The sequence below is a fragment of the Corvus kubaryi genome, unplaced genomic scaffold, assembly GCF_017639235.1.
Source record: "Corvus kubaryi isolate FWS band 111438036 unplaced genomic scaffold, C.kubaryi_AGA036_p1.0 132, whole genome shotgun sequence".
Taxonomy (NCBI): domain Eukaryota; kingdom Metazoa; phylum Chordata; class Aves; order Passeriformes; family Corvidae; genus Corvus; species Corvus kubaryi.
This window is the reverse complement of record NW_024580666.1, coordinates 2,730,119-2,752,564: the sequence shown is the minus strand read 5'-3', so window position 1 is coordinate 2,752,564 and position 22,446 is coordinate 2,730,119. Positions and strand designations below refer to the sequence as shown.

Genomic DNA, 22,446 nt, shown 5'->3' with positions numbered 1-22,446 from the left:
CAAAAGTGAAAAGCTTTGGTTTTGAAAAGTTGGAACATACATTTACATCCATCTAGTGTTTTCCCAATACCCTCCTCCTCTTGCTGTTTCTAAGAACAAGAAACACAAGAGACCAACAAAGCTTTAGGTATTGGAAGAGAAAATTCTGCAACAGGACTGCTGAATGAAGTAATGGAACAGAAGAGTGGTTGGGTTTCTCTCATGTTCTGAATTTTGAAGATGCTTAATAACAATGTGGCATTTCAAGTTTCTAACAAAAGATATTATCTCACTAACATTACGTTTCAAACCAAAAATATTTTCTAACTAGTACTCAATGACCCAGAAAGCAACACATAACATATTCTCTTTTTAAAAACAGACCTATTAAAAATTTTAGTGAGTCTTCGTTCACTAATAGCTTGATTAAAACTATTATTTCATTTTGTAATATGAGACACAAAGAGAAACCTAATGTGCTAAGAATATTTCAGCAAGCCTCCTACAATAGAAAACTGTAGCTCCTTAATAAAAGTATCTATCTGGTATACCAGTAGAACAGCAGACAAATGAGTAGTACACAATCTACTTGGATTTTCTGAGGTCTTTGACCAAAGATTGCAGGGGAAACCATAAGTACAGACCAAGGGATGGGAAAGTAGTTCTCATATTTAAAATAACTGAAGGCCTAGATGACAAAACAGAAAAATAAAATATCAAATTTCAGCATGTGAAAAGATAACTGTGAGGTCCATGATATCTCATGCTTCCATGTCTTCATATAGAAAGCCTATTGCTTAATAGAGTATCATCTGAAAAAGAAGACAAATAACAGAAAAGTATTTGTTATTCAGACACCCAAAAAATGACAGCAATGCCTCTTCTGGTTCCTGCCTTATAACTCTCTTTACAGCAAATACTCACTCTTCTGTAATGATTATTCTCCATAAAAAAACCAGCAAAGCAGTCCTAAATGTCTGTAAGACACCAAAAAAATAATAACACTTAAAAGCTTTTTCCTCTCAGAGAAAAATAGCAAGCTTTTACTTTAGGCTTACTCTTGTAGTGAGAATAGTGGTAGTTCTCTTGTAATTTGTTTTTTATATTCTGCCAATGTCCAGTTCTGCTGTCTCAGACAAGGTAAAGGAGAAACTGTTGTCATCAACAAATCAGCTGTAACAAGTTCTAAACCTGTTCTTGCTCAGAAGAGCATCAAAAATGCTTTAAGTTGCATCCCTTGGCTCACTTGAAGGCATTTTTCTCTAGTTAGCCTCTAGGTCAGAAATTAACTGCTGCTACCTCTCCTCCTTTTCCAAGGTAGGACTTGGCTTACTTTTCATTATGCCCTTTATGAACCAACAGTCTCTTGCCCGTACACTGCTACACAACTAGTCAAGAGGAAAGAAATATTACCTAACTCTGATAGGGGGTGGGGGCATGTGTGTTATCTGAATTTGCTTGTGAATATACTGAACAGCTTTTGATAGCTACGGGGAGGTATGTTGTAAACTCTCTGTAATGAATACTTGTAGACATGAATGTTTGTGCATACCTTCACTACTAGAACAAGTTGAAGCCTGTACCATTTATATTGTCTTATTTTTCAGAATTGCACCTCTCTGAGACTCTTCTCCTGAAGAAGATTTTATGTGATCACTGTATAAATTGGTAGAGTTCACAGATAAGCATTATGAGACTTTTCTTGATGGAAGCTGGAGAGGACAAACAGCATTTACTTCATTCTCAATAGGAAAAGCCTGCAACAGTAGGTTTGATTTTGAAGATAATTCCTCTGTGAAATCCATTTAATGCAAATTATAAGACAGAATATATATAAGAGAGAAATCGGTCCTTCAGGTAATTATACTGCCTTCTTCAGGAGGAAAAGCGATCTGTCTCACAGAGAACTCTAAGCAAGCCTGATACTACAATATTTATGTCTGTGGTAAGTCTATATTTAGAACTGTCATGAGTTACGAGGCTGAGAACAAGAGTCAAGTGATGTCTATCAAAAAATTTATTGATACATACAATATCTTCTTTGTCTTATACCTTTGCCTTTTACTTATGAAAAATTAAATTTCTCTAACTTGTGGAAGTGAATTTAAAAGCATAACTTAAAGTCTCAGTCCTGCCAGCAACTCTGTATGAGAAGCCCTAACTAATGAAAAGCCCCTGCTGGATCTCTAAGGTGTGTACATGGTGGGTTTTGTTTGGGGGAACAAGAGTCTGGAGAGAACAAGCTCCTTTAAGCTCTCAAGTCAAAGGAAGAGATAGTAAACATCCCTTTCATGCCTGTGCTTTTCAGAATCCAGTAAAGAGTTCAGTGGCAAGTACAATGCCTTTAAAGTTCCACCATCAGGTTCACTATAAGACTCCAAGTTTAATGATGAGCTCAGGATGCAGAAAGGAAAATTTCATACAGTATCTTTTATGAGACCAGCTGACATAGTTGGAAGTAGACCAGCTTTGAAGCACACCAGCCCTCCCAAAGTCTATTATACAAGCAGAACCTTTTCCACATTGTACAGTCTTACAGCTATTTTGGGTGGTAATTTACTTGTGTTAATCAGTTACACAGTTTATCCAATTATGCGACACTCATAAAACCAAATTGTAGGCAGACACAGTACATTCACATTGGATAGGGATTTACAGTGCAAGATGAAGTGTTTGTGGAAAGGACTTTGGAGTCTTTAAAAACTTCCATTTAATGTAGCACCAAGACTGGGGCATACTCAGAACCCAATGTCTCCATCACATTTGGCGGTGGTGCCCGATTATTCAGTACAGCCTCCTGAATCACCAAAACCACTTCCTGCAGCGGACTTTCTGCAAATCTCTTATCCAAGTACTGACCCAGCCCAGCCCTGCTTAGCTGTATGAAATCATAGCCTAAGGCAGTGTGACTCCAAGCACAAACAGCATACATCTGCCATTTCAGCTCAGTTAGTTGTCTTCTTCAGAAAAGAGCCTTCCTTTCAAGGCAGTCATAAGATGCAGTCTTATAGGAAGGGTTATTCTCCTCTAGTAAAATCATCTGAGTATATTCAAATATCAGTTTGTCTTTCCTATTCTGGTCAATGGTGAAAACAATGCCTATGCTACACAACGTTGTTTGAATTTGGTGGTAACTTCCTGTTCTGATCACTGGTTGTCTAGTAACTACTATTAAAATGGGTAAGCAAGCAAAGATGATCTAAAAATTAAAAATATCACTGTGGGATCAATTTAGGAACAAACATAGCTTTCTACAGGTAATCAGAGCCTTTGACAACATTCAATACAGCAAACCTTTTCAAGTCTGAGTGTTTAAATTTAGGTGCCTAAACAAAAAATAAGCACACATTTAGAAAACATTGTATATAAAACCATTATTACATTTCCAGAAGTGTTAAGACTTTTACAGGTCTTACTGATTTTACTCAACATCTCTGACAATCACAGCAGGAGATCTGAAAATTATAGCCTATATTTGTATCTGGAAAAAAAAAGTACTAAGTTTACACAGATGCAGGCTTCTGTCAGGGCATATCCTGATCTCTGCCTACAGCCTGAATAACTATGCAATATGCAGGACTGCTGTGCAAGTATTCTTGCCCCACAGCCATGAACAAGAAGCAGTGCAGCTGCTGTTGCAGCCCATGTGCTATTGTAACAGGGCAGCTGTTGTAGTTCCTCACAGTTATGGAAGCATGTCCCATACACGCCATGTTCTCTAAACTGTTTCACCTTGAAACAGGCTGTGCAGTAATTCAGGGTCAGCTTGCACAGACCTAGGGCTCTACCAAAGTCACAAGGTGGATATTCCACATGCAAGCTCCCAATGTGCCGTCTCCCATGTGGTAACAAAAATATGTTCGAACCTATGCATAGAGTAAATACATTTTGTACCAGAAATAAATCTGAATTAGTGCACAATTTCGGGGGTTTTTAGCTGGTCACACTAAAAATTTGGTGTTATTTCATTATAATAAGTTGGTACTGTTAGTACTGTTTAAAAAAAAGACATTTTCTTCCCTGTTTCTCTTTGCACTTATGCTGACAGACCTCTAGCCCAGTTCATCTGCATATAAAATGAAACAAAATTTATAACCATAAGATCTTGCTCCACTTAACAAGGATGTATCACTCCCCTACCCCTCGGTAAATTATTTTGCTGGAGGCTACATCATTCTCTCTGAGTAGTATGTTGGGAGTTGACAGAGGCGTGAATAATTCGCGGCGTAGAAGCCTCCCCAGCGGAGCTGAGCTGCAGCATGTTGGGCCAGCCTTTGATGCAGACTGGTTGGGCAGGTTCCTGGGCGCCCCAGGAACCGGTCTGACAGGCCTGTTATGCCAACAAATTCTGGTATGATTCCATGCTCTCCAGAATGCAGAAACCTGCCCAGCCAGTTAAATGAAAGGCATATTAGGTTATCCATTGCACATTGTATATATCTTAGGTGCAGCAGATCTCCTCTCGGCATTCTCTAGTGTGGTCCACAGTGGCTTCCTCATCTCACTTACACTTGAGGTTTATAGCTGGAGGGGAAGTCAATAGTAAATATTTATCACCCCGACCAAGAACAGAACTTTTCACAATTCAAACAGAAGGGTGAGTTTTGAAAATCTTTCTTTAAAATTAATTTAAGATAACCTTAAGCAAAAAAATTCTCTGATGTTTGAAGGGTCTCTCCTTAATGTGTCTGAGTACTGCCAGTCTCTATGGCACTTGTTGACAGGATTTTTGTAATTGCAGCTGTTTGAGCCTTCTTTGTGCAGCTCAATATCATCTGCTCTGTCTGCAGAGTATTTACCGGAGAGACAGTTCAATGAACTTAGCACGGGAGTGAGAGATAAAAACTCCACTGCCAACAGCTTAGTATTTTGAGCAGTTCACTTAAGTATTGCTTATTGGTCTTCTCTTTTATACAGTGTTTTTATAATCTCTGCCACATAACAGCAGTGTAGTGATAAGGCATAGTGCCATTACAGTAAGATGTGTGGTTACTAATTCTTGCCAGACTAACTTTTTTAATTGTTCAATTTTATAGAGTGAGCTACTTAAGCCTAGATTTACCTACTCAGAGTTAGCTTCATGGTAAAATAGGAAACTTACCTGTCATTCTTCCTGCTTTCTTTCTACATACTTATTAGAAATTTACCTGTTTAGAGTGAGTAACGGTGGTGGTAATGGTAATAAAAAGCAGTGCTAGTCATAAAGAGTAGGCTGACCTGAAAGTTGTACCTGTATCTGCAGCTGAATCCATTCACAGGTTCTGTGTCAAATAAGAAAAATTAAACAGTGTGAAAACAAAAGCTGTGGAATCTGGTAACTGATTAACTACTGGAGCACAGAACTACTTGCTGAGCTGAATAGAAAGGAATGAAGACAGGTTTTGTCATGCCTGTTAGGACAAAATAACTCTTTAACTTCAGTAAATGTGAATCTTCTCAACTTCTGTGTAGCTACATTTAAAAAAACCCTCACACAGCTACTTCCATCTCCCAGGAATTCTTGATTTTGTTTATCTTTAAGCAAAACAATTACTAGTCTCTTTTGTGATGTGAAAAAAACCCGTATCAGAGTCAGTGGATACAAACCACTAGATACAAAATATCTATACAGGATTATGTAAGACTTTATGGTACTCACGCAACAGGAAGCTTCAGTTATGTTTACTGCCAGCTATTTCCAGGTTGATGCTAGAATGAATATTATTCTTTTGTAGAGTGCCAAGAAAAAGACCTCCTCAGCAGTTTTAAAAACCAATGAATTGAAATCACCTTCTCTTTAGTAGCGCTGTATCTGTGAGCAAAATTTTTTCTTCAAAGTGTGGCTAAACAGAAAAGAACATAAGAAAAGTCTTGTAGTCTCAAAGAAGCTGAAAATATTCATCAGGAAAAAAGTTTAATTTTCTTATATTCTCTGTTGATTCTGCTATCAAATACGTAAGGAAAACTTGTTAAGGGATAAACCGTTTTCCAAAGAAAAATTACATATGGCTGAACCGCATGTTTGCACAAGAACTCTGTGTCTAGCCTATAAAATGCTACAAGAGAGCTTTGATTTCTAAAGCTATAGGATTTTAACACAGAACATGTTGAACATGTTTATAATTCAAACTAAATAAACTATTTTTTCTAAATGCTGCTTGCTATCCTCTCTCCCTCCAGTTTATGTGTTCTGTTTTATTTGAGTCTTCTTCAGCTGCCTTTTATTTTTTAGGGGGCTGGAAGAGCAGGGGCTATTGTTTGGGGATTTATTTTTCCCAAATGGTAAGTAAAATATTACTTCCTTTATGTTGTTTCTTTTCTGTCTCTGACTTCATGTTGTTCACTACAGTAAAAGGTAGGTGGCATGAATTCATGCACAGGTAAACTTTTACTTCAGCCTTCCAAAGCTAAGATAAATACGCATAACTACTCAAAGTGGTCATGTTAACCTGAGAAACATCAGTAGGAGCAAAGCATTTCTGCATGCAGCTAACCCAAATAAGTGCTGTTGCTTAAGCCTGAAGACCAGGAACACTGCACTGGGGTCCTGCAACAGCATCCCTCAGGTTGCTTTTTTTGTTTGTTTCCCCTCCATCAAGACTTCCTAAGAGACCTGAGAGCTTCAGTTGAATACAGAGGAGGAGCAGTGAAAGCACTTCAAAGAGGGTTCCTTAAAGTGAACAGTGTTACTGGCATCAGGGAATTTGATCCTGGCTCAGTTTCAAATGTGGCCACGCAAGCAACTCGAGAAGAATCAGATTCAACTAGTGGGGGTGATGGAGTGGCTCCTCCCTACTTTTCCAGAAAAAGCAACCACCTGTGCCAGACAGCAGTGGTGTTGTCTGTGGTCTGTGTGCCCTCCCAGATGTAAGAAACCATGCTATTCAGAGCACTGCCATTTCCTACACTTCCAGTTCAAATCCCATTTAGGTAGCAGCTGAACTGTGCCATATGGTCTTATTTGCTGAATCTGAAGTTGGACTCCTTTGATGTCCTTACTGGCAACTGCAACATAAAGTTCATTAAATGAACATGACTAGAGAGTTAAACAATATATTTATCTTTCAGTTGCAGATCTTTAAGACAGGGAGGCTGTGAACACACTGGCCATGTATATGCATGTGTAATCTATTATGTCTGATGCAAATACATAAGGACCTCACTATTTTATTTTATATATATATATAGATATGTATATATATATGCAAAGAATTAAATGGCTAGCTTTATGCATAATGCAAATAAAACATTTAAATTGGACTTCCCATTGTAATTCAAAGCTGGTTTTAATCTTTACATCTAAATTTAAAGTAATATAAACAAAAAAAGTAATCTTTCTACTAATCTCTTGTAGCCCTACTCTGCATGCATATGCACTGAACTAGGTCACCTGCTGCTACCTGAGTGGTTAGAAACACTGATGCAGCCTCTGTACGACCCCTCAAAAAGGGAGGGGGGTGTATGTGAATTAAAGGCTATTTCTAAGTATATCTGTGCTGCAACAATACAGTACTCTTACAACAGAACTTCAGTTATTAGCTGATTTGCTGGTAAATAGTCCAGTCATCAAGAAGAAAAGCATTGCCACTAAACTGTAACTGAAAATCAACAGCTCCACCTACTATTACAGGATTAAACATTTCAGCCTATCCAGGTCTAAAATGGGCTAGGACAAAATAAGACTCCCTTTTTGCAGAATTGCTCATGGATAAGTGTTCTGTCACCTAGTTTCATGTGCCACAGCAAGGGTTATTTCGAAATCTGGACAGGAGCCATGACACCACAGGAAGTTTCGTATCTGTTCAAGCGCGGCAGTAGTGAAGCTTTTTCCCACAGTTTTAATGTCTAGGTGTGTGTGATCACTCTTACGAGGTGAATGAGATGCAGTTCCAGTTAGACTAGTCATCTTAAGACACCCAGTGTAAGTGACTGTGGAATATCAGACTCTCCAATGGTTTTCTACCCTGTTCAATGAGCCAGGAATCTGTTCAGTGGCCAACTATGTGATTACAGAGTACATAAAATCAAATAAATCTGGAAGGGAGATAAAAGTAAAGTTCAACCGTTAGTGTTAATCCGTTTTCACTTACTGTGGAGTAGATAAGGATAACACTGTAGAAGTCAGTGGATTTATATTGCTGTAAAGTTCAACATGAGAGAATATGAAAACAAACAGCTCACAGTTTATTGGGGAATAAAAGGGATGACATAATTATTTGCCAGAGTGCTTCCTATAAATAGTAAGAAAGGTACAGTTTATGGTAAAATATCTGATCAATCCGCAAGAGGGCTATTTTATTGCTACTTACCAGATCTGTGTGTAGATTTAAGACATCTGCTTCTCTCAACTCTGAGGAAATTATTACTTGCCTACATCACAAACTTTTAGATTACAGAAGTTTCAAAAGTAGAATGAAAAGCAGCCAACAAGCATTATTTAGAAAGACTGGAGTGTCTATCACAGCCTATTATGACATGACAGCTTCTTCCAAAATATGTAGCTAATCTTAGCTCCACCATGTGCCTACTGATCTGGTAATGGATCAAACTTACAGTGTAAGCAATCTGCTGCTGAGCTCCTGAATACCACTTTAATTTTATTTAAGTTGAAAAACAAGTGGTTAAACAATGGTGAGGAACAAGCAGAAAAGTTAAGTACAAGATTTCTTCAAAATACTTCAGAATTCTTGGTATATACTTGATGGGAAACAAAAAGTATTTTCAACAAACGGGAACAACAGATTGAAGCCTGAATCATGGACCATCTCTTGTCTGCCAGTACTTCAAAATACCTCAAAAGTGTTGAAATAGTATTACAGATCCAGTTTTATTTATGCTGTAGCTCCTTATTTATGATGTTTTCTTGAAACCTGAGTGATCTGAGTCATGTAAAAAGAGTTAGATGGAACAGCTACTAACAATTATGAAATACCTGAACACCTAACTTTTAAAATATTGCTATTAGCAATCTAGAAGGTATATGTTTCAGCACTGGCCCTTCCAAACTGATCACCATTGTGTCTTCTAGCCATGGCACCAAGCTGCCTCTGCAAGAGTTCCATACATACCAAAATGGTCCAGTGGAATCATGTGAAGGCAGAATAGTAACAGTGAAAAGCTGTGGTTTGTTTCTATTTCATCACTAAGAACTTCTTAAAATCAAGGGGTTTATCTCATTGCAGACAGCAGGGCTGGTCCCAATGAATGAAGGAACATTGATCTGCAATTTGGGAAAAAAAATAACATTGAGAAGTGACGAAAAAGTTCAGCAGCCTTATGCTGTACTAATTATATGTGCCTACTGGTTTCCATACTCACATAAAACATAAAAATATGCCTAGGCTGCTCTGCCATAGAGTAAAATGACAAGCCATGGAAACTCTTAAGATCAAGAAGGCAGAAGGGAAGCACTGCAAATACTTCTGCGTGTAAACCCCAGCAACCAGATTACAAATCCTGTGGCACAGATAGATTTAACAGCATAGCCCTAAAGGCAAGGCCACTTCTGGCACAGCTGTACACCCCAATGACCCTCTTCACATCTAAACCAGCAAGAACTTCTTTCAGGAAGGCAGGGGCAGCACGTGTTTCAGTGCAGACTCTTGCACACACCCTTGCTTTTCCAGACTGTTCTGTGCCTGCGGTAACACTGAACTGGGGCACCAGCCAGGGCCTGGCTTGTCCCCTCTGGCAGCTCTCTGTGGGAACCCCAAGTACCAGGCCACAGGAAGAGAGGGCTGGGACAACATCTGGTGACCTTGATGAATGAACATGAGCCAGCAGTGTGCCCAGGTGGTCAAGAAGGCTAATGGCATCCTGGCCTGTGTCAGAAATATTGTGGCCAGCAGGACCCTGTGCTTGGCACTGGTGAGGCCGCACCACTAGTGCTATGTTCAGGTTTGGGCCTCTCAATTCAGGAAGGACATTGAGGTGCTGGAGCATGTCCAGAGAAGGGCAACGGAGCTGGTAAAGTGTCTGGAGCACATGTTCCATGAGGAGCTGCTGAGGCAGCTGGGGTTGTTTGGCCTGGAGGAGGCTGAGATGAGAGCTTATCGCTCTCTACAACCACCAGAAAGGAGGCTGTAGCCAGCTGGGGGTCAACCTTTTCTCCCAGGCAACAAGTGACAGGACAAAAAGAAGCGGCCTCAGGTTGCTCCAGAGGAGGCTTAGGTTGGACTTTAGGAAGAGTTTCTTCACAGAAAGGGCGATTAGACATTGGAATGGATGCCCAGGGAGGTAGTGGAGTCACTGTCCCTGGACGTGTTTAAGGAAGGACTGGACGTTGCACTTAGTGCCGTGGTCTAGTTGACATGGCGGTGTTTGGTCAAAGGCTGGACTCGATGACCTCAGCGGTCTTTTCCAGCCCACTTGATCCTGTGATTCTGTGGCCGTATCACTCCCGCCACCTGAGCCCCCGGCGGGCGGGCGCCCGGGCTCCGGGCCGGGGGGACGCAGCCCCTCACTTCCCGCTTTCTCGCGAGAGCAGCACGGAAGCCTCGCGAGAGCTGCCCGCGCGCCGCCTCCCTGGGCAGGGACGGCGCTCGCCGCAGTTTTTCCTTTTTTCCCGCCGTTGGCGCGCGGAGCCGCCGGGAGCCAACCAGGTAACGGCGCGCGCTCTCCTCGTCCTCCACCGGGGAGCGACCGCGAGCGCGCCGCTCCCGCTCCGCCCCGCCCCGGGGACGGGCCCGCCACAGCCCCGCCGCAGCCCCTCCGGGTCCCCGCCGGGCGCTCTACAGGCACTGTCCCGCCTGCCCGAGGGAGCCCCGTTCTCTCCGCTTGGGAGGCTCCCGCCGCTCGGGAGAAGCGGTGTGGGGGACATGCCATACCGCTCCTCTGACGTCCCGACTGCGGGGTGTAACCCAAGCCTGGCGGGAAGCTCCCAGGTGTTGGTCATGGCAGGATTTCCCAGAGCATCCCGGCGTTGTCTTTCGAGTGAGTTTGCTGTGCGGTGTTCTTGCAAGAGGGAAAGGAGAACAAAATTCACCGCCGGGAGGTATAGGAGAGTTGAGTTTTTAGGAGCAGCCGGTGGTTTTTGGTGGGAATTAAGGCGCCGTGTGCTCCCCAGAATCCCGGAGGGGCGGTGTGTTCCTGGCGGGAAGGTATCAGCTCCGACAAGCAGCCTCGGCACATTCCCGGTGCTGATCGATTGCTGGAGGCAGTCATTGTTGAAGCCGTGTTTTCAGGGTGCCGGAAGGAGTTATTTGTAGAAGAAGAGGGAAATGGACGCTTTTAAGTGGTTCTATGAAAGCGTCAGTCGGCAGGATAGCAGCAAAGCAGGACATCCGGGAGAAGGGCTAGCACTGTGCTTCCATCCTCCCCCCCACGCAGCTTCCACTTCTGTCTTTGCCTGCAAGTGTCCGTACATCCAGCTCAGGCTTTTTTTCCCCCTGAGGACTGGCAAGCACTTTCATAGGACTGGAGACTAAGCCACCACTTTTATGCCTGTGCAGCTGCCCAGGCGTGTTAAAGGCTCGACTTGAACGCTTCTTGCGGGCCCTGTATTTTAAGGGAGGTTCAACACCTGTGGGAAGCAGTGTATCATTTTGGGATCTTGAAGCAGATGAAGCTTGGGAAAATGCGTTGCTCTTTTTTCCCTATTTGTAGTCGGTTAATGTACTAATAACTTGCAGAAACTCTGAGCAGGCTTTGTGCATTTTTTTTTCTTGTAGTCATCTTGGGGAAAAAAAACCCCAAACAAGTATTAGGGCCAGCATTTACTGTCTAGAGTCGGATGACCTTTCCGTGGAAATGAGTCATCTGACATACTTAAATATGAAACAGTAAGTGAAAGCAAGCTTGTTGTTTTCACTGCCCTAGTGCTTGATAGAGAGAAAGCTTAATCCTGAAGCATCAGTTGAAGGTGCAAAGCAAGAGTTTGAAAGCCATTCCTAATGTCGCTAGGCAATTGATTCCACAAAGAAGCATTGTGAGATGGCTTAATGTGGCTGCACACAAAGTGGAGCATTTCATCTGCAAAGATGCAAGCAAACTGTTGTTCAACTTCTGCTGGAGAATTGTAGGCGTTGCTAGTTTGAAAATGTGATTTTATTTTCTGTTAAGGACTTCTCTGAAGATAACACTTGCTAACTTGAAACCATATACTGAAATAGGCACTGAATTTTCTATGGACAGAGCAGGTTAAAGCAAGTGTGGAGGTGTCTGCTTCAGTACTGTAACATTTAAGTATCCTTATGCTATCGTAAACATACAGTTCAAGTGTTTCTGTTGAGAATAATGTTTTGGTCCATTATTTTTATTTCATTGTAAATACAGCCAGACTGAAAAAAAGTGACTTGCTTAGGATGGTGCACAGAGAGACGAGACAGGAGAGTGGAACCAAAGCCTCCAAGCCTTACACTTGGTTACTGACCACTGAACGTTTTATTGTGGTGAATCTGGGGGACCAGCTAAATGCAGTAGCTGCATTCAGATACTCTTTAAGTTGTTTGAAGGCTCTCAAGATAGGAAATGCAGCTTCTTGGCTAGTCATAGACCTTGTATCAGCTGAGCTATACCTTTTGCCTCGAAAATTTGAGAGCAAATAGTTCCTTCCATTTGGCAATATAGGCACAGTGGTTTGCTTGCTCAAGTTGCTAATTTAGGAATAGTACAAAATACCTATCTTTCTTTTTTTACTGTATTTTATATTACAGAGACATAGAGATAGCTATGTCCACCTGATAATGACAGTCCCTGTTCAAAAGTGTTTGTTTAAAATTGACTGCATAAAAATAGGGAAAACTTAGAATGTCCAGTTTCACATAGAGGGAACTGAGGGACGGCGATTACAGGAGTATTTCAATATTGGACACACAGTGCCAGTAGAATTGAATCTTAGCTTGGCTCAGAGCCAGATCTGAGTACCATGCTACCACTGTAGAATGCCTGAGGCCATCATCTCTGTAAGAAACCCTTCAAAACAAGTGAGAATTATGGGTAAATTATCCTAAGTTTTGCAGGCAGTCAAGCTTTTAAGACAGAGCTATCTGATTTTGATAGTTTTCTCAAATATTAATGTTTTGGCGATTTATAGATTTTGAGATTAATCTCCTTTTTTTTTTAAAATCAGGGAATGGGAATAATTTCAATGTAGAATTATGAAGACTTCAAGGGGATGTGAGCTTTTCTTTGCAAAAGGGTGTAATTTGAATCCAAGTTTATAAAAAGGATGTATATACACAAATCCATCTCTGATAAAACTTCCGTCAAATGCTTTCACTGACAGCCAGATTTTGGCACTATGGCTTACTTTTGGAAAACAGGAATTAGATAGGAAAAAAATAAAGACTCCTAAGTATTTTAATCTAATTTTAAGTTGATGGCTTTTTAAGGGGAGGAAAATTCTGTTAGTTTGTAATTACCTGTAGCAAAATACTTAGTATCATCCAAGCTTTCAGGGTGACTATCAGTATAAAAGTATACAAATATATATCCTCGACAAGGATAGACAGTAAACTTAGTATTTCATCCATGGCTACAAGTTATATTCTGATAAATTCAAATGTAAGTGTTGTCATTGTGTTGTTACAGACGTACACCTCTCTTCAGAAACAGTTTCATAACTATGTAATTTAAAATATAAAGTTTGAGAGTGAGCCACTTCTGCGAGTCAAAGAAGCTGGGAGCAGCAAAAAGCAAGATGAATGCATCTGGACGAAGCTGTGGGAGCCCTAGTTCTGCAGAACCTACAGGAGATTTCTTCAAGGAACTGTGGTCCAAACTGAAAGAATGTCATGATAAAGAAGTACAAGGTAAATCATTAAAGTTTGGGTTTGTCAGATTGAAGTTGGTGTTTGTCAGTTACCACAGGAAAACTTTGAATACTCTGGGTGGAAATAAATAGATTTTTAATGTTTTACATTTTGCAGAAAGTTGGACCGGATGATTACAAATGACCCTTAGAGATTGACCACCTAAGCCTGGTTAAACAGGATTAAACTATCAACACATATAAATGATCTGCTAGGTCAGTGAAGAAAAAGTAACACAGTGTTACATGGAATCTCTGCTTGCCTACAAAATACTTAAATGTTACTTTATCTTTAATGGATTATGATTCAAAATTTCCAAACCATGTTATTCAATGGATTATTTTTCTTTTGCCTTTGGCTTTAGTTGCTTCAGATACATTAAAATTATTTGCATTGTTTATTACCCCTAACTTGTGCAAAATCGCACTGCAGATTAATGCTACTGAAGTGAAAATGATTCTTCAGATTTTAATGTTCTAAATTTTCTCTGCAAAATTTATAAGGTTTTTATAATATGATTATTCTTACTTTATGTGATCTGTGGTAGCAGTCTTACTACAGATTGGCTGTTAGTGTCTGTCCATTCTTCAGTAATTCAGAAAAAGTTGAATTATTGCACCATATGTATTGTTACTGTAATATTGTTTTGCAAGTAGTATTCGTAAGGGTTTTTTTGCTAAAAACGTAAGTTAACATTTTGTTCTGCTAATCTAAAGATGCATGATCCATTCTTTTGAATGGAATTAAAACAGTATTAGACTGTATCTTCTAACAAGCATATCCATATGCATGAAATAGTATTTATATTAGGCTGGAATAAAAATGGGTGAGTTTTTGTGAGTTAAGAGCTTTAGTCATGCAAGTGGATCTTTACCCAGACCATTTCAGCGGCCTTGGTTGTTTCTACCAGCCTCAAAACAGTTTCAGGTCTGTTCATTTCAGTTCAGTTATACCATCACTTTTTCATTTCAAAAACTGTTGGAGATTGTTTTATAGTTATGTATGTTACCTGCCTCCTACTGAAAGTCTTGATTCAATAATTTGCAGCACTGGGCTGTGCCACTTTGTTGTTAATTATTAAAAAAACCCCAAGCAACCAAAAAGCATATATCAATATGGAAACTGAAAAGAAAACTATAGCAGGCTTCTTTACATTAAAATTATTTTTTTAATTGTTGATGGTTCTTTTTGGAGTGGGTGTGATGTCAACCACAGATAAATGCGGAAATACTGACAGAATGGGATCTGGCAATCTATGGCATGTCTGAGCAACAAAAACTTAACAAACAAAAAGCTCTGATGTAGAGACTTCTTCTAAGTGACCCTTTCTCTAGTTTCTTGGGGTGTGCAGCATGTGATTTTCAAGTTTGGGTTTTCTTTATGCAAGCAAGATACTCTTTAGAATGCATGCAGGGTGTGGCCAGGTAATTTTGCCACCAGGCAGTCTTTTTCATGCCTAGCCCTTTGTCAGTATGTCCCACACCGTGTTAGGTAAAATTAGGTCTTCCATGATAACATCAAAGGCATGCCTGAAGGATAGTTAATTTTTTCAGAAGGTGGGGATCCTCTTATAGAAAATGGTACTGCAAGATATTTTAGAAACATCAAACACAGACTTGCCTAGACTTTGCTTGTTTCTGAAGTCTATAAATAAGAATTAAAATTGACTCATGAGTTTCCAATCTGAATGTCAGCAAAATTTATTTTAAAGGTGGTGGAAGGTGGATTAAGGGAAAGTTAGTAGTTGTTGAAAAAGCTTTTTGCATGTACAATGTACTAAACACTGAAATGGTGGAATTATTTTTATTTAAAATCCATGAAAAGCAGAATTTATGACACATGAACTTGACATGGTCAGACATGTTATATGAGTTATATCTATAGGACATAGACTGAAGAATCCTTTAAACTCATGGAGTTTAAAAGGGATTTTATTGAATTTTGATATTACTATATTGTAAAGGGTGTGGTTTTCCACCATTATGTGAAAAAATCCAGTTTCTTGTTCTTTTAAACTGATCGCTTGCAAAAAAATCCAAATTTTGGCCTTCTTCAGCCAAAATAGCTATTATTTAACTTAAATTCATTATACGACAATGGGTAGGACACCTACATCCCAGTTTCCAAAGATGTTGGGTATGGCAGTGTCAGTTGACTTTTCATGGAGTTCAGAAGTGCTCAGCAGCTCAGAATAATGGTCATTAAAACTCTATTTGCTTTTATTTCCTATCTGTAGAATGTGTGGGACACTTGCATAGTTCCCAGGAAACTAAAGAAATTTAATAATGCTTTTTATAAACTGATTTATTTCTACAGGTGTTAGCTCTTAACTCTGGCTTGAAATAATTATTTAGATGCTTGCTGCATGTGGATCTTATCAAGATGGTTTCTGAGGATTAATTCAAATCTAAAACTCTGTACTAAAAATATATATCAGCATAGAAATGTGAGCAGTGTTTTATATAAAAGAAATAGTCTAGTTTTTTTCAATTACTGCTTACCTCTGAAAAGCAGAAGATATCAATAAGGAAAAAACTGTAGTCATAGAAGCAGAGAAACTTACAAGGAAAGCAATCTCATTGATAGATTGCTGTCGGAAAGGAAATGGCTGGAAGTTCCTCAAAAGTAAATAATTGTAGAAAAAGGAGCTGGAAGGGATTTTAGAAGGTCATCTAGTCCATCTCTGTACCCTTAAGGTAGGATTATGTCTGCGTCATTGCTGACAGAAGCTTGTCCAACCTGTTTCAAGAAATCTTCAGTGATAAAGATTCTGCAGTCTTCCCAGGCACTGTCAGTTTTAAGGAAGTGCATTTAATGCATTTGAAAATTCATCAGAACAGAAATTATCATAGCCATTAATTGAAATATTACAGCTATGTAGTCTAATCAAGTAGGAAGTCTCATGAAATAATGTTCAGTTAATCTGCCTAATGATAGTTTAAAGAAGGTCTCCATTGCTTTAATAGGGGTAGAGTGTCATTTACTAACGCACTTAGGAGCTTTAGGTAATGTAGCTTTATACAGTCTGCAGCTTGTCTATTCCATAGAAATATTGTGTGAAAGATAAAACTGAATTGAAAAGAGACATAGTTTTATACGCTCACTATGTTAAATAAGGAAACCTGAAAAAGCAAAGCTGCTTAAATGAGTATGCTTAAAAACTCAATACTCTGGAAAAGCAAAAGGAAGAGACTACAGCAGATGTAGTAATTCAATGCTCTTGGATAAATGTAACAGTCTGGTTTCCTGCCTTCTCATTGCAGTCATTTGAACTATGAAAAAATGCAACCTTTAAGTAACCAGTTTAGTTCCTCCTGACTTCAGGAGAGAGGGGAGATAGTGTTACCTGTAGCACAGTACTGGGCCTTTTGGGCCCCGCCTCTTCAATTGGTCGCTCAGGTTGCCAAAGTTACAATCCTAAATACTTGCTGAACAGACTACCTGTTCATACAGGAGATGCATTGTTGTGCAGCTTCATTCCTTCCGATGGGCGTGGAGCAGCTTTAAAGCAAGCTTTATAGGGGTTCTAATTGCAGATGCCTAATTGACTTGATGAATAGCAACTACTTAAAAAAATAAACCCTCTTTCTGTGCTGATCTGCATGATAGAACATAACATCTCACAGGTGCTGAACACTTGGAGATAAAAGAAATCTTGCTGTATTTCCTAAGAATTTTTTTAAGTGGTCTGTCTGCATTTTTAGCTCATTGTCTCACTGGCATCTTGTAGCAAGCATGGGTTCGCTGAGTCTGTGGCTGGCTTGACATTTTAAGTGGCCTGAAGACTGAAGCTTCTCATGCAAGTAATTTTCCCCTTAGAGCTATTCCTAGTTGAGTGTGGTAGGGGAGAAAGAAAAGTCTGTTAGCTGCCTTAACCTACGTTTTCTATAGTAAGATGTAGTATCAGCTGTGTATTTAGGCTTAAATTCAAAGTAGTCTGAAGTTTTCTTCCAAGTGTTTTGGTTTTGTAAGTTTATCCTACTATCCTAAATGCATCACACTTTTGCAAGAGAGCTTACAAGACACCTAATGTTCAACGTGGAGTTGGTGGCAGCCTTTCATATTTAGAAGAAAATAATCATGCTAGGAAATACTATGTTATTTTCTGATGTGATATGAAAATTTCTCTTGGATTTCTGCTTAAGAAACTGCCCTATCATTGGAGTCTGTTTATTTCTGACTATTTATTTGGAGTAGGAATGGCCAGCCTGTGTGTGGGTAATGTCACTTAAATTTCCGTAGCACTGTGTCCTGCTGGTTAAGCTGTGCTGTACTTAAATATCTTCTTGTCTCAGTGCACATACAAATGCACCCAAGACCTTGCTAGCAGATTGGCTGGACAGTGTTCTGTCCCCTGGGCTGTCAGCTGGCCACTCCTGCTGAGAACATCAGTTGCATTTGCAAACCTTTTTACTTCTGCACAGAGTGTATGGTTAGAAGTGTGGAACTATTAGTGGGAGAAAAACCACAGATGAAATATTCCTTAATTCACCTTCAGATCTTCCAAAGAAGCGTTGACTGAGAGAGTCTTGTAGCACATCTCCAATGAAGGATGTTGTCCTTCTGTGCTTTAAAGCCTTGAATCACATATTTTTAGTGTTTCCCTTACGCATATACACCGTAAAGCATTTCTCAGTTCAGTGATTGGATGCTTCATTTCCAGTGTAGTATTGTGAATTTATGTGCATGCAGAACATATTTTATGTCATTTATGTGGGAATAGTCAATGAAAGTATATTGGCAGTGCTGGCTATTCACGTGTGGTTATTTCACAAATGTGTTTTTATACCTGTATAAGTGGTAATCTGTGTGTTTGTTTAAGAAGTCCTTATTTCCTGGAGATCACAATGACTGTATTTGTTTCCAAGATCCTGTAGAACACACTCAAAAAGTCCAGAATGAACCTTTTTCTCTCCAGATTAGTGACATTTTTTATCTCTCTTTGCAGATGACAGTGGCAGAGTTAATTTATTGTCTCACACATTTTTTAAAATCAGAATTCTATAGCATGTAATTTCTTCTTTCTATTTTTCAGGCTTACAGCTGAAAATATCTAAGTTGAAAAAGGAAAGATGCTTGTAAGTATTCATCCTAATGATCTAATTTATTGAAGGACAGTCAGAGTCCCATTAATGAGCTACAATTCTTGTAAGATTTCATGGATTCTTCCTTTAGATGTGTACAAAAAACTGCTCACTTTAATAATTCAGCTGAAGTCATCTGAAGATGTACGGAGCTCTTTACAGGGTGTGTTATTTCTTAAGTATAATTTATAAATTAAGTAGTTGCTAATTTTTAATCTGAAATGATGAAATTATCTCTTGGTTTTGTTATTAGCCTGGTGTATCATAAATTCTTCCATGTTCTGGAATCTTAAATTGATCAGTCAGTTTTCTAGATGAGAAATATTATCCACGTTGTCACTGAACAAATACCAAATAGGTTAATCATTGTTTGTTGGAATCTTTCTACAACTGCCACATTGTAGATACAGTTCTGTCACATAGGAGGTCTTGTTCTCCTTGCTTCGTCTGAATACCTGAGGTTTAGTATTTCAAACTTGATTATCATCTGACAATGAGCACCTTATTTTGTATCCCACTCCAGCATTGGAGCTAATGACTTGTAAACTCTAGGTCAGGGACCAGCCATTATGCAGTGCCTTCATAACCAAAAATGTCTGTTGTGTTTATCAGGTGCACTGGAATTTTGAGGAAAAAACCCCAGCCAACAGCCTAGTTCCTTCCGTCATTTTACCTGGGACATTTCAGAGGGTTTAGGTGCAAGGCATATAGTATTAGTGTACATTAATGTCTTATTTATTGCAAATGACTTAATGCCATAGAATGACTTAGAGTTAACTAGAGAAGATTTTTAAATTTGCTGTTTTAAGCCTCCTCTGAATGGCGTAAACACAAAAAATGAGGGGATTTTTTGTGGTTTTAGTTTTTTGTTGGTTTTTTTTTTAGTGTCCTAAACATCAGGAAAATACAGCCTGCTTTCGTCAGACTTCAGATTTTTCCATGGCTTGGCTGTACTTGGTTAGTGAACTGTGGTAACAGAACTTTAACATGTTGTCCTCCCCAAGTAAAAGTACAAGCCTTAAATAGTCCCTCATGCTGTTTGCATGTACCTGGTTTATAGGTTGAATATGCAGTTGGAATGGCCTATGTTGGTCTGTGTGGTAGTACAGAAACATAAAGCATCTGTACTTAAATTTAAGGGTTAATCAGATATGCTTGTGATTGTACACTAAAAACTTCCAGCTGTCCCATTCACTTTATGACCCATGATTGCTAGTTTCTTGTACTACTGTAATGCCAGCAATATCAAAATGTGGTTGGCTAAACATTTGTTAAAGGGATAGTGCCAATTTAAATGTGGTTGGCTTAACATTTGTTAAAGGGATAGTGCCAATTTAAAAGTATGTTTGTGTAAAAGGATTGTATCAACAAGTTAGTAAATATGTTTTCATTTCCTGGTGTGTGTATGTGTGTGTGCTTAACAGCTTTTCATGAGCCAATTTCATGACTTCCACAAATAATCCATCTCAGGCACACTGAAAACAAACAACTGCTTTCATGGATATGTACAAAGGATTCCATGGTGAAAAGAAGAGCTGGGAATTTCTCGGAAGTTAGTCATTGTCATATTACACAGATTCAGTTGCTTATCTTTTACTGAGCATTAATTTCCTCTTAGAAAATAATTGTGTGCTTGTCACTCATACCGTGTTTGCATCTTGAAGAGGTGGTGTGATCTGATAATAAAAGTGAAAGGGAGCTAAAATTGGGAAGTTAATGTTACTGCTTTTTCTTAGCTCTTTTAAGGAGAAAATATTCTTTGTTATTTAATTAGTTTTGGTTTTTAGAGAAGGTATTTTCCACAAGATCATCTGCTTCTGAGGGTTTTGGAAAGAGACTTCTTTTCTCTTTATTCATATTATGGGAATACATGCTCTATAGAGAATTTCTTCTTGAGGAAGTAAACTTCTAATGGATCTAAAGACTTTTCAGAGATTTCCAAACCTAATGTGGTTTGCCACGCTGCAGAATTCACTCATTGGTAAGACAAGACCAAAATGACCTGATTGTGAAAGCTCCCATTAGATACCCAACAGCTCCACAACACAGTAAAGTGTGAGAGAAATTTTGGAGTTTGTTCTCTGAAATTGTTGTTTGAACATTGGTAGCTTTTATGTCTTGACTGTCATGAATTCTAGTTTTTACTTGAGCAAAAATCAGACTTAACAGAAGACCACCTGTATTATGAATTGGAAACTAGCTGCATCTTTCCTCTGTCATTTGTAAATTATTATTAATCAGAAACACTTGCTTCATTTATCTTCAACTTAATATTTGTGCTGATGATAATAACATTTCCCAAGGATATGAAAGGAACATGCCAGAGAAAATTCTCTAGTGAAAAAGTAATTGCTACAATTAGAAATAATTTTTCTTCTTTTTCATTTCAGGGATGCAGAGAGGCTTGAAGAGTTCTATACCAAGAACCAACAGCTCAGAGAACAGCAAAAAGCACTTCATGACACTATCAAGGTTTTAGAAGACAGGTGAAGTAGTGTCTTCTAGCTTTTGAGTTTGCTGTATTTTGCTCTTACAGAGTAGCTCTGGATACTTTGCAAGTTGAGTTTATTATGTTTTGGTGTGGCATTATTGATTTTTTTTTTTTTTCAGTAAGCCAGTCCTTTTCTAATGCAATCCAAATAGTGTGTTACAGAGAAAGGTATAGAATTTGCATTTTTCTGACAATCAATAAATATATAACATATATATTTATTTATCTGTCTCATATATATAACTAAATATAAAATAAATAATAAATATAAATAACAATTTCTGTTATATTGTTATTTTCAAAGTGCTTAGCTTGTTTAGTTCAGTTAAGGTCAATGGAAGTTGAAATAGAGCATCTTGGAAGGCAAACAGACATTTTCAGGTGCCTTCTTCTGTATCCATCTTTGTAGAGTTAAATTTTATATTGATCAAGATGTAATGCAAGTACAAAACCCAAAGGCTATAATATGTTGTGGAACTAATGAAATCACTCACTAGGAAATGTTTCAGATTTGATGGGGTCTTTTTTACCAATTGCCTGTTTTACCTAAATTTAATCACAGGTTCCATCTGTTACCTTCTTTTGTACTTTGGTGTTCTCCTCGCCTTTTGATCCATTCTGCCTTTTCCTTGATTGTTCCTGTTTAATCTGGTACAGCAAAACAAAACTAATAGACATGAAATTACAGTGCATTTTTTCATCTTTAAAAACTGTACCTGTTTTGGAAAGTGTATGTTAAATTTGCTGTTAATAGGCTCTCAGAAGTTTTCTGGCAACAGGAGATCATTACATAGTAAATGGTTTTCAAGCATTCCTGTGTTACCTTGAATTTTAAAGCTGTGATACTCTTCTTTTACTTTCAACTCCATTTCTCTGTGAAAGGCATTTCTCTGTGAAAAGCTTGTAGCCATGCAGGTAATAAACTTTCACACCATGTAAGTAGAGAGACATTCATGGTGTGGGTGAACTTTTCTAATCCCTTAGTAGATTAATTGCTCACATTGTGGAAAACAAAAGAAGTATTTCAACTGATTTAATACAAGGAAGTTGTAATACTGTGTTTATTACACGTTCGGATAAGCTAGTATGAAGAGGCATTTCAGTATTTTACTCTTACCATAATTCCACAATATTAAAACACCAATAAACCAGTATGGCTTTT

At 38.7% G+C, this 22,446-nt stretch overlaps 1 protein-coding gene across 4 annotated transcripts in view; it reads left to right on the top strand.

Moving 5' to 3' along the window:
- The first annotated feature begins 1,995 nt into the window (after window positions 1-1,995).
- Window positions 1,996-22,446, top strand: part of RBBP8 (RB binding protein 8, endonuclease) — a 44,008-nt gene continuing 23,557 nt past the window's right edge. The window contains exons 1-5 of one of the 4 annotated variants that reach the window (XM_042029899.1): window positions 1,996-4,576; window positions 6,191-6,240; window positions 13,489-13,709; window positions 18,745-18,787; window positions 21,184-21,279. In XM_042029899.1, the coding sequence (XP_041885833.1) occupies window positions 13,598-13,709; window positions 18,745-18,787; window positions 21,184-21,279 (251 nt within the window). In that variant the 5' untranslated portion in view covers window positions 1,996-4,576; window positions 6,191-6,240; window positions 13,489-13,597. Of the gene's footprint in view, window positions 4,577-6,190; window positions 6,241-10,453; window positions 10,560-10,626; window positions 10,891-13,488; window positions 13,710-18,744; window positions 18,788-21,183; window positions 21,280-22,446 lie in introns of those variants that run through there. The other 3 variants (XM_042029908.1, XM_042029891.1, XM_042029883.1) reach the window with 3 other exon arrangements.